The sequence below is a fragment of the Chiloscyllium punctatum genome, chromosome 27 (genome assembly GCF_047496795.1).
Source record: "Chiloscyllium punctatum isolate Juve2018m chromosome 27, sChiPun1.3, whole genome shotgun sequence".
In the NCBI taxonomy this organism is placed as follows: domain Eukaryota; kingdom Metazoa; phylum Chordata; class Chondrichthyes; order Orectolobiformes; family Hemiscylliidae; genus Chiloscyllium; species Chiloscyllium punctatum.
The window spans coordinates 28,504,297-28,516,750 of record NC_092765.1 but is presented as its reverse complement, the minus strand read 5'-3'; the positions used below and the strand labels follow the sequence as shown (position 1 = coordinate 28,516,750).

General features: G+C 39.3%; 1 protein-coding gene across 2 annotated transcripts in view; it reads left to right on the top strand.

Annotated features, from left to right (window-relative positions):
- Window positions 1-12,454, top strand: part of tfap2e (transcription factor AP-2 epsilon) — a 108,132-nt gene that overhangs the window by 6,688 nt on the left and 88,990 nt on the right. For both annotated transcript variants that reach the window (XM_072548396.1, XM_072548395.1), the window contains exon 3: window positions 3,156-3,216. In XM_072548396.1, the coding sequence (XP_072404497.1) occupies window positions 3,156-3,216 (61 nt within the window). The remainder of the gene's footprint in view (window positions 1-3,155; window positions 3,217-12,454) is intronic.

Here is a 12,454-nt window from a genome sequence, read left to right as displayed (position 1 = left end):
TCCCGTGTAATAAATAAACGGTACCAGTGAATGTATTGAGATGCACACGTGCGGGCGGCGATGTCACAACTGGAACCTCTGGTGTAGATGATTGCGGCAGGTTGGCTTACCTTGAGAAGAGTAATTCTCTCGTTCTCAGGATAAACCAGGAACCTCTAATACGAAATACCGGTTTTAATTCCAACCTGTTCATGCCTTTAGCTATCAAAACTCTAGAATTTTGTAATGTCTGTGTAGTATATTCTCGTGTACAAGAGAATAAGTGCTCCCAATACAAAATCGTTCATATTAATACTAAAGAATGAACCTATTAAATGCAAGGCAATCACAAAGGCGATCATTTAATGTAGTAAATATTAATGTGGCGTGTTCGTGTACACAGGCTCACCCTTACTCCTATAACAGAGATGCTGATAGCCCCAGTCGTGTCTGTCTAGTTATTTCACCATAGGCCAGCACAGTAAACTGCAGTCGGATCTCTTCTGTCAACGTGTTTAGATGTAAATAGGATTTCCTGTTGATGATGATTATTGTCGTATCACAGATGCTGCAGTTTAAATCCCAAAGTGACCATAAACAACCAGGACATATGGAGCTGATTCTGCTGCCTTATAACCCAAATCTGTTTGCACGCCTTTAATGTGGGCACTGTGTGGAACAGCTGCTTTAACCATCTACCATACCCACTGGCCTTTGCAGCTTTAAAAATATCGACGGATTTCATGCAGCACTAAACCTCGGTAGCTCGTGAAGGAAAAATGATGTCTAGGTTTGGTTCGGTGCAGCCTTCTGAACGGTGCAGTAGCCAACAAATGAGCCCTCAGAAAGCTCAAACGGGACAGGCAACAAACTGCAGGATAGAATAATTCTATTCACTCCCCCCTCCCCCCCCCCCCCGCTTATTTCCGAGTTAAAAGTTCCAACGCTCGCTCTTTCCTGACGTAATGAGCAATATTGTCCGCCCGATTTCAACTTGGGGACCGTGTAGAAAGAAAAACGATTAAAAACGTTGTTTATGAGCATGTACAGTTTAATTTTGATGAATTAATCATTAAGTTACATTTGACTTTTGGATCAGGCTACTGTGTAATTTGAGTAAATGGATTGACACATAGGAATGTTATACTTAGATTGAGGGTTAGGATCCCATTTATTTCCATTATATATAAAAGTTTGGTCCAGCTATATGTTTTCAAAGTCATCATTGATTCAGATTAAAGGTTTAATCAAGCATAAGATTGAACCAAGCTCCTCGTTAACTGTAAAGTTTAAATCCATAGCCTTCGATGCAAAGAATTCTGCAACCGATAAGTTGTGGATCACTTTTCACACCATTAATTGGTTAGTGTTACCTGTAAATTAAAAGTACATGGTCTCCAGTTTAAATTCCTGGCATTCGTTTCGTTCACATTGGCTCCCTTTTTCGGTTCTGTCAAAATCGCGATTACAGCAATTCATTTGAATCTGATCCTGTCCCTTCCATTTACAAACCAGCATAAACCTTGGTGATGTAAGGAGCCGAGAAATTAATCAGTAGAAGGTACCTTGAAGCAAATTCTAGGCGGATTAGAGACTCGGACACACCAATAAGCGTGAGCTGTTACCATCCGGTTCCTGGTGTCCACCGTGCCTGTCATCAACATGATCCATGAAAATGATCTGTGACAGGACACACGGAAATTAGTCTAGATTCCTCCCTATCGCATTGGTTTAGCGATGCCTATCCAGAGTACCGTGTTTCGCCTCCCCATCCCCCCCCCCCCCCCCCACCCCACACACACACACGTACTTTGATAATATCGATCTCTATCTATATGTAAATATATGTACACATATACACACCTCCACTTCTCAACAATTCCATTCACTCAGGGGTGAAATTATGACAATCTCCATTAGGGCCTCACTAGCAAAGGTGGTTTATCTTTTAGAACAACAGCTCGCGCGGGAACGATTGCAGAGAGAAAAACCTGTTTTCCCTCTTCCTGATCATTGTTGCACCCCATTTGTAATACCTTTCTTCTTTTTGCAAGGTGTACATTTTGGGGAAAATGAACTCCATCCATTTGACTAGTATTATTGAAAATATCGGATCTATCAAAATAGTTAATTATTTTCGATAATTCCACAGAAAAGTACACGATAGCATTGGATCTTTAAACAATGACCGGCAAGAACCATAAAGAGGAGAAAAAACTGCGTCGTTTCTGTCACTTTTGTAGAAAATTTCACTGCAGAATTTGTCTCATGTTTTCTTTCGAGTCCAATGAACGATTCTAGAAGAAGCCTATTGTTTTAGTCCATGAATTGAACGTAACAGTTCCTTGAAGATTTCTTTTGGCTGTGACTGATCCTGAAACGAACCATAACACTCGCTGATAGTGTCCTCTCGGACAAAAATTGGCGAGTTCAAGTCCCGTCCTGTGCCCTCAAGACTGATATTTCAGTGCGGTAGTGCAAGAATGCTGCAGTGGTGGAAATGCCCTTTTTCTGATGAGATATTACACCGAAGCCCTCAATGCCCTTTCTGGTGGACGTTAAACATCCCAAAGTACTAATTCAAAGAGAAACAGAGTTGCACGGGTGCCTCGGCGAATATTTAACACAATTAACATCATAAAAAAGGGGCTACCCAGTCACATTGCCGTTTCTCGGAGTTTGCTGATGGCTGATTGATTGCTGGGTTCCAAGAGTGACTACACTTAAAATTCTCCATTGGTTACAACTAGCTTTCAGGCGTCCGCAACGCGTCGCGAGAGGCGTTATAAAAAATCACGAACTTCTTCGGTTTTGTAGTCAGGCATACACACACGCCCCAATACATATGGCGCGCCGATAAATATTCGTTGGGGAAGGGGAGTTGGCGTGGAGGAAAGTTAATCCAGAAAGATTTGATGCGGCCACATATAAGTGGACAATCTCAAGGGGAAAACTACGCCGTTAGGCGCAAGTGACAGGAAGAAGAGAGGCACTACCTTGTTCCGAATTTAAAATTTATTCAAAGTAGAGCTAGTTTCACATAACTTAGAGGCAAAGGAACCAAGTGAATTCAACAACGAGGTGCATTATGGTCAGTACTGTACATGAGAGACGTTTGTTACTGAATTAATGCTGTTAACTAAACGGTCTGCTCTTATCTTTTTCCCCCTCTTCAGGCCGTGGATGATAACGGCAGCTCTGGGATGAATATATTGGACCAGTCGGTAATTAAAAAAGGTAAACGACGCCTCCTGCTCTGATCAAGCTGTAATAAATTGGAACTGATTGCCCGCGTATTTAACTCATTTTATGAGATATTATAAATGTGTTATTGTAAACACTTTTTTCCGCAAAAGTATTAACTTATGCACAGCATCACTGTCTAGGAGCTCACCTGCATTGGTCTACCGGAATATGCACTACCAGAAATCTATTTGCAATCACTTCATATTTAAATATTCAACTATCTTACTCTTACTGTCTCAATGTTATCCTGTCCCCGATTAGTTTCTGGTACCATAGCATTAGGGGTGTGATAGCGTGAGGTTTTAAACTGGGTCTGATTAAAATATATTGTGCAGAATGCATCAAAACATGCCCAATAAACAGCAGTCATTGTAATAATATTTCTATTTCCATGCTGGAAGTTTGTTAAAGGCCAAGCATAAGCATGTTGATTTTTTAAAAAGTTTTGAACATTGAGACAGCATAAACACTCAGAATATAGTGGAAGCCTTGCTGACATGAGCAATCCATCACATCCCATCACCCTTTTTGTTGCAAACAAACTGATCACAGTGATCCAAGACTTTGTGCACATTGGATAGACTGTCAAATACTATTAAAAACAAACACCAACGCTCTCTTTTAATTGAATTTATTGCAAGTAAGTGGAACTTCATGGCAAAGTTGTGACACTTTTAAGGAGATAGCCTGCTGAAAGAGTGTCAAGTATTCATACAAGCTCAATCTCCGATTAATTTGGGGAAATGAGAGCAGAGACGAGGCTGATTGCTGAGTGATTCTTCTGTGAGCGAAATCTGAATAGAGCAGCCTTCAAAACCACGACTGGTTCCTGAGTGCTGTGACTGAGGCCGGAAATAAATAGGCGTTTGCTTTAAAAGGAGAGTCAGGTGTTACGTTAGGCCAAAGTGAAATAATTAATATCTGTCTTCATTCGATTTTGGCTAGAAGGTGTAGATAAACCTGCGTGATGTTGACAGTAAGTTTCTGAACGCGGGGGCAGTGAAGAGAAAAGTTGGTTGAATTCTCCTGTTCTCCATAACGAATTCGTGTGTAACGAATTCGGAGTGTACTCGATCAAATAAGGTTTGTGTTGACAAAAGGTAAAATACAATCAGAGCATTATGTGTTGCGGCCCTGGTATTCCGCGGAATATTCCGACAATGAAAATTACCAGCTCAATAATCACTGTATTGCAATTCAGGGTGCAATTCAAACCAAAGCTCCAGCGAGGTTTCGGGATTCCGTGCGAATCCCCAGCACCGAACCATCGACCTAATTAGTTTAGCAAGCCACCGGTGAATTTAGCAGAGAAAGAGCCAGCATGTTTTTGTCTCAGGGTTTCTATTTTTCCCATGTGCCTTAAGTGTCCCACAACACAACTGAAAACTGAAATAAAAGTAAACACCAGCCAGAGAGAGTACTCTAAATTACAGCCAAATAATAAGCCACCGCTTCAGTCACACTTAATGTTGGGCCAAAAATCTAATCGAATTTTAGTGCATCAATGTATTGCAATATTTCTTTATAAACCACTTGTTTCAAAGCCAACTGAAACCATCTCCAATTTACTTTTACGTCATATCTACTTAACGGCGAAATAACGCCTTTCCGCACTGTCTTCTTATTGGTCCGTGAGAACTCAGCTCGCGTTTCGTCATATAGTTCTGTTTAGGTTACATATTGTATACGTTTTAAAATGTATTTAGAAAGTTTATATACATTGAAGAACGTGTTTAAATACATTAGAGAAGGCCATACAAATAAATATTAAACGAATATTGCGAAACTACTTCAACTGAAAGACCACGTCCGAAAGAAACACCGGGGCACTTTTTATTTTCCTTTTCATGTTTTGAGAAGCCCCATTGAAATCGTAAAATTCACCCGCGTCCAAGTCTCGTGTTCAGTTCCCCTGGAGGTAGGACCGTGCTGTTTGCGGACAGATAATTGTGGAGAACAACACTCCCCCTTTTCTCAGCTCTTCCATCCCCCCTCCCCGTCCCCTTCCCCAAACCCACCAACAAGTCCCATCAGCAGGGAATACAGGGACAGTTCGAGGGGCGATGTCCAACACTATCAAAGGAAAACCAGAAACAGTCAAATAGCGGCGGTTGGTATAAACGCAAAATGCCAATAAATACAAGCAATTGTAAAAGAAAAACAGCGTTGGTTGTGGAGTTGGTGAACGTTGGGTGCTTAGAAAGCCACTCCGGGGCTCGATTCACTCTCATTTCCATTATGAACCGGTGTTGCTTTGTAACAGCGTCAGACCGCTGTCAGCCGCAAGCGGCAGTGCGAGCCTCAGCTCAGGGAGCAACAACTTTACAACCATCTAAATACTGCGCTGTGTTCAAGTGTCTCTCTTTACATTCTTTCTCCCTCTCTGTCTTCTCCCGACGCCTGGTCGGAAAGGAGATTTCCCAATAGGGTGACCATTGGATTGATTTCCCTTACATTGACGAGTTCACTTTACCCTCTTAGGAGTGAGACGATTGTCTGAGTGACATTGTAAATTGTAAACCACTTTTACGACAGTTTCTGGCTAAAACGTTAGACATTTTAGCACAATACTTTCAGTTCAGAACTCGGAATTATCGGTATGTGATAACGATATGGGATGGAGACTCTGGGGAGTGTAAGGACTATCTTGGCTGCAAGGGTCACTTTTGTTTAAAAGTTTCATCGTTCGAAAATTATTCTGACCAAAGTGAATCCCAAATAAGTATTTATTAAAATTTGGTGGATGCTATACATAATACAAAAACTGTCAAGGGCAAGGGCAAGGGCTACTCTTGTGATTATTGTCGTTTAGACCGACAGACTGGAACTAACTTGGGACTTGTATCTTCGCTTAGGATGTGAATAACTTAAACAATAACCTGGTGACTATTTCCACAAGTGCGTCTTACAAATAAAAGTTATGAAGTCACATCGTCGACTCAATCTATTTGGACACACTAATGAAACTTTCGCACTTTGCAAAATAGAAATCAAAACATCATCCTGTACATTGCGGAATGTTTTAAACAATTGGACGAGGACTGGAGATTCTTAACAAATGATGAGCTTCAAAGTTTGAGGTGCTCTTGAGGTAGAAGTCGGTAAATGTATTTCAGTCACAAAGGGTCAGACTTCCCAGATTTTCGGAGAAAGAGTTAATAGCTCTATTTCTGAAGTTTCAGATATCTCTGTGCTTTAAGCGTTCGTGTATTTAGATGTTTCCCTCCTGGAACAGCGCGGTCAATGCAACTTGCGCCGAAACAAGGGAAGGAAGGCTTCTCATTTCAGGAAACCACAGTCAAGTTCAGATTCCTGTATACTATAGTGGTGTCGGAAGGGTAATGGCCTAGTGCGACTGAGTGAACACAGAAACACAGACACAGACCTGTTCTTGTGAACATTAGGAGGCTCCGATTGGAATAGGCCACAGCAATACTCATTTCAGATTGCTCAAGCAGGTCGCATGCCACTTGGATGTAGAAACAATGATACATTCAGTAGTCAATGCAGAGTACATGCTGCTTCTTGGTTAATTGCCTCGTACAAATAAAGATTTTCTTCCTCGATGTTACCATCTTGGTCACAAATAGCTTTTATATCTCTGCAATTTACTGTTTGGTGGCAGAGTACATTTCAATGTGAATTTATAGTAGAAATGAACAATTGCAGAATCAGTTATACAAATTATGCACACACCCTACTATTAAATGTGGAGTAGATCTCACACACGCAAACCCGTCACTAGTATCATGATTGCTACGAATGTGTCACTCAGGAAAGGATAGAGAGTGTTGACCTCATGAGTATTTTTACCACTTCTCCACAGTACTAACAAATTAATTTCAGGTTAGCAAATGGAACTGACATCTGGCTGTGACTGAATAGCTAATAACAGCTCCCAAATCACTTGTTGCTGAAGAAAGGGAACATTGAATGGCTGACACCAGCATATATATTTACATTACAGAAATGAAATCAAAGAACAGTAATTTTGATTTGAGAAGGCAAATCTTTACGTCGTGGTTAGACTATAAAGATGCATCCAGAAAGAACATTAGAAAATAAAAAGAAGAAACGATAGACGAAAACATCATTGATAGATCATGCTGACTTAAAACTAAGAAAGCACAGAAAAAAGTGCAGCGTGTACCACATTCGCAGTCTTAGTCAAATACGAATTTGTATCAGTTCCTGCTTGCTCTTTTTCCTCATTGAATCAGTAGGTGAACTGGAATATATTGGAGAGTTGTAAATATGTATTAGTTCCTATGTGGGTAGTCTCAGGTAGCCTTTGTATGGAGCTTTCCTATACAAGATTATTTTCAAGCTCAGAATATGAATTCATATATTGAAAGAGCATAATTGAAAATAATTAATTAATTTTTAAGATGTAGATGTTGTGATATTCATTATAATAATATTTTAAATACAGCAAGACAGACAAAATATTTAATACATTTATCCAATGCATTTCAAATATTGGAATTGACTTTATAACCAGTGATTTATCTGAAATGTGAAAATATGAAATACCTGAATGAAGAATATAACGAAGGATGAAATACTACTAGCAGCACTAATACTAAGTAGGGGTGAAAGCCCAATGTTGAATTTATAATGGAAGTTAACATTAATTATTTTATTAAGATGATTCCAGACTTCCTTTAGTCTGTGGGTAGAAACAATCTATAAAAAAAACCCACAAGGCAAATCATTTCTTTGCCAATTATTAACATTTATTTTGAACTCGCACTTACCTCACAAAACTTTAAATCTATTTTAGATAATCATTTCACATTTCATGTTGTGATTGCTGCTCTTCAGAAATTGAATGTGATCTAAAACAACTATAATTGATTTTTTACAATGCAGTTGACACTATAAAAAGTCTTGGACACTTACTGAAATATCATTAATTTGCTTTGATTCTAGAATATAATTTTCATAAAATGCACTTAAGTATGTTGCAGCATTTTATATTCTTCCTGTGAGGCATCATGTCATTTAAATAATGATTTAACAATAGGTATTTGATATCTTGAATTTTCCTTTAACCAACATCAATCTTTAAAGCGAGGTCAGGATTCACTTCTCAACTATATCTTCTCTCTGCAAAGATTTTTCAAGTGAGACCCTTAACAAGCTCTCCCCAGTGTTTGAGAAGGAATTTTAAAAATTATTATTTTCCTTTTATTCACTTTTGGATTAAAACAAATCTCAAGAAAAAAGCAACAATGAAAGATAAACCCTAAAGTATTTTATCTGAACCTTGTAATACCAATCAAATATTCAGAGAAAGAAAAATGCATTATATCATTCATTTATCACACATATTCATGTAACAAAAAATAGCAACTGTGGCATAGCAAAATAATATGATTTAATTGAAGCAAAATTAAGTTGAAAGCAATTCATCTTTATCTGCAAATTTGCATCCTGTTAGCATTAAATTTTGGTTTTTGCTTGTCCCTTGGGGAAAATTTCAAGCAACAAAATCAAATCCAGTAATAAAGCTGAACCTGGACCAAGAAAATGGAATTCATTCTTTGCACTAATCTTATATATAGGTGGTCAAGTCTTTTATCAAATGAAAATTATCTCGTTAACTAAACTTCAGCGATAGAGTTAACCACTTAACAGAAAATTGTATGAACCTGCATTAAAGTGTTATCTTTGTCCAATAAGGTTTTCATTTTGAGAAAAATTAACATTGCTTGTTGCATAATGAAGTCAGCAGATGCAAGGCTAATCTCAAATGTATTGAAAGATTTTCACTCCTCCCATAACATAAACAGTTACACATAAAGAAATATCAACATCTACAATGCTGATCAAATCCTTTTTGCTTTTCAATCAGAAATCCAGCTAAAGCGATAGGACTACATCATCAAATGTGCTATCTAATTTAATGAACTGGTCTCTGAAAATCTGTAGTTGAATCAAAGTAGTGAACTGAAGGTAAAGTGATATTGCTAGTGTAGAACTTTCTGAAATGGGATTTTTGACTCAGCTACCTTTGAGATCTATGATCCATGGCATTCCCTTGCCTGTGGCTTGTCGCCAGTTCTGATGCTGATCTACTGGAGTTGCATGTTTTGCACAACATTCAATTGTAACTCACAAGACTCGAGAATGCTTTGTGCTGTTGGAAGTGATTCTATATTTTGAAATGCTACAAACACTATTTACACATGTTGTCAAGAAAACTATAAGAACTGGACTCATGGTATTTTCTAATATGTTACAGGCCTATAGCTAGACATGCAACAGTGGAAAATGTTGGAAATGTTTTATTACTGAATTGGAAATCAAAGAGGAAACGATTTTTCTATATTTAACTTTTCAAACATAGTGAATTATCTTTCCAAGTACAATGCACACTTTTCAATTTCATTTGGGAAAAGGTGTGCATTATACTTGGAAAAATAATTCACTGTGTTTGAAAGGTTAAATATAGAAAAATTGTGTTTCCTCATTCACTTCTGATTCTGTAATAAAATATTAATAAATAAATACTGCTGTTGGTTGCTGTGGTCCACTTCTAAAATCACTATGCCTACGTGTATACATTGTCAAAAAAAAATCATCTGTAGTGCTTTGCATAGCTAATCTCAGTCAAGACAACTGAAGTAAAGAAAATTGATCATAGGATCCTGCACCATATTCCCAAGCTAGTCATCCTTGCTGAAAGCACTATATGAGATGTTGACTGAGGGGAGAAAAAGTTTGAATGTGACATCTCTGCAACAGTTTTTCAAAACTCAGTATTGAGGTTCATGAGTGATTGATGCCCACTTTGAGGTATCCTATTAGAGAATGCACGACCAGCCTGTACCAATACTTCAGTAAGGTGTCTGGGGAGGAGAGGGGAGGATAATAACAAATTAGTGAGAAAAGAAGAAATTTATGAAAGCATTTTTAAAAAAGGGCAAATACACATATATTGAGTCAAAAATAAATTGAGTGGTGCATCTTTGTGCAAAATATTGTCAAAGCAAAACAAAATAGGCTGGAAGCAGAGGTGATTGCTGTTATGTTAGAGGTAATACTTCAGTCAAGATTTTCTATCGCAAATATATCCTAACTGCAGGTTTAGAAGGCTAGCATAAAAGTATTTATCTAATCTTCTTAAGCTTACACAGTATCAGCTTTTGATTCAGCAATAGGTTTTGATAGAGGCGGTGAACACAATTGTTGGAATGTAGGGTTGCCTTTGAAATCCAAAGGGAAGGAAACAAAAAAGAGTATTGAGTTAAGGGCAGATATTTATGGCAGGGTGGGGTAGTTGATTCAAACCCCACCCCTTGACCCCTGGCAGATAATTTGTGTGTAAAAGTCAACATGTTGAATAGAAGTGGAACTGCAAGCAGAACACCCTACAAGTGGGGCTAAATTGACCAATTGCAGGAACTTTTCTCACTCCCTTGGGAAGAATTCCTGCCCTCAGGGGCTGATGGTCATTCTGTTTGGCCAGCAACTCATTCCTCCTGTCAGTGCCAGAGCTCTGTGATGGGTGCTGTTGGAAGTTCAGATAGCAGCCGAAGGAGGATCATGGCTGCCTCTTGAAATTTTATGATGTGGATTGATCCAGAGCCCAGGGAGAGAGAAGTGAGGAGCAGGTCCTATCTGGCAGTTGATGCAGAAGAAAGGGTGAGGTTACATCTTGGATATGATGCTCCCCTTCTTTCCCACTTTTCTTCATGTAGGTACTTTAAAAAGGTTATCCACTCCTGTCTGACTCACAATGCCAGCCATATTTTAACAGACTTAATTGACTCTTAATTGATTATCTAGATATGGTCAGGGAACTGCCCGTTCTTGCACCCGCCAACCTTCCTCATACAGTTATGAGTTCAGGATGCATGCAGGAAGGTAACAGGTTGGGCAGGGGAACTTGATCTATTTTACACTCCTCTCTGCCAACTGAAAACACAACTGGAAGATGAACATAATATTCAGCCTAAGGTCACAGAAATACCAGGTGCCTTGGGAAAAAACTCAAGAGGCAACTTGAACACTATGGCAAAGCTGAACGGGCAGAAAACTGAAAAGTGACAGGCAAAAATGGAATAGAATTTCAAACCAAAGAGTAGGACATAGAGTCATAGAGATTTAAAGCACAAAAACAGACCCTTTGGTCCAACTCATTCATGCCAACCAGATATCTCAACCCATTCTAGTCCCACCTGCCAGCACCTGGCCCTTATCCCTCTAAACCCTTCCTATTCATATACCCATCCAAATGCCTCTTAAATGTTGCAATTGTACTAGCCTCCACCACTTTCTCTTGCAGCTCATTCCATACATGTACCACCCTCTGAGTGAAAAGGTTGCCCCTTAGGTCTCTTTTATATTTTTACCCTCTCACCCTAAACCTATGCGCTCTAGTTCTGGACTCCCCCACCCCGGGGAAAATACTTTGTCTATTTATCCTATCCATGCCCTTCATGATTTTATAAACCTCTATGAGGTCACCCCTCAGCCTCTGACACTCCAGGGAAAACTCTATTCAAACTCTCCCTATAGCTCAAATCTTCCAACCCTGGCAACATGCTTGTAAATCCTTTCTGAACCCTTTGACGTTTCACAACATCTTTGCGATAGGAAGGAGACCAGAATTGCACGCAATATTTCAACAGTGGCCTAACCAATGCCCTGTACAGCCCCAACATGACCTCCCATCTCCTGTACTCAATACTCTGACCAGTAAAGAAAAGCATACCAAACGCCTTCTTCACTATCCAGTCTATCTGCGACTCCACTTTCAAGGAGCTATGAATCTTCACTCCAAGGTCTCTTTGTTCAGCAACACTCCTGAGGACCTTACCATTAAGTGTATAAGTTCTGCTAAGATTTGCTTTCCCAAAATGCAGGACCTCACGTGTATCTAAATTAAACTCCATCTGCTACCTCTCAGTCCATTGGCCCATCTGATCAAGATCCCATTGTAATCTGAGGTAACCTTCTTCGCTGTCCACTACATCTCCAATTTTGGTGTCACCAGCAAACTTACTAACTATATCTCTTATGCTTACATCCAAATCATCTACATAAATGATGAAAAGTAGAGGACCCAGCACTGATCCTTGTTGTACTCCACTGGTCATAGGCCTCCAGTCTGAAAAACAACACTCCACCACCACCCTCTGTTTTCTACCTTTGAGCCAGTTCTGTATCCAAATGGTGAGTTCTCCCTGTTTTCCATGAGATCTAACCTTGCTCACCAGTC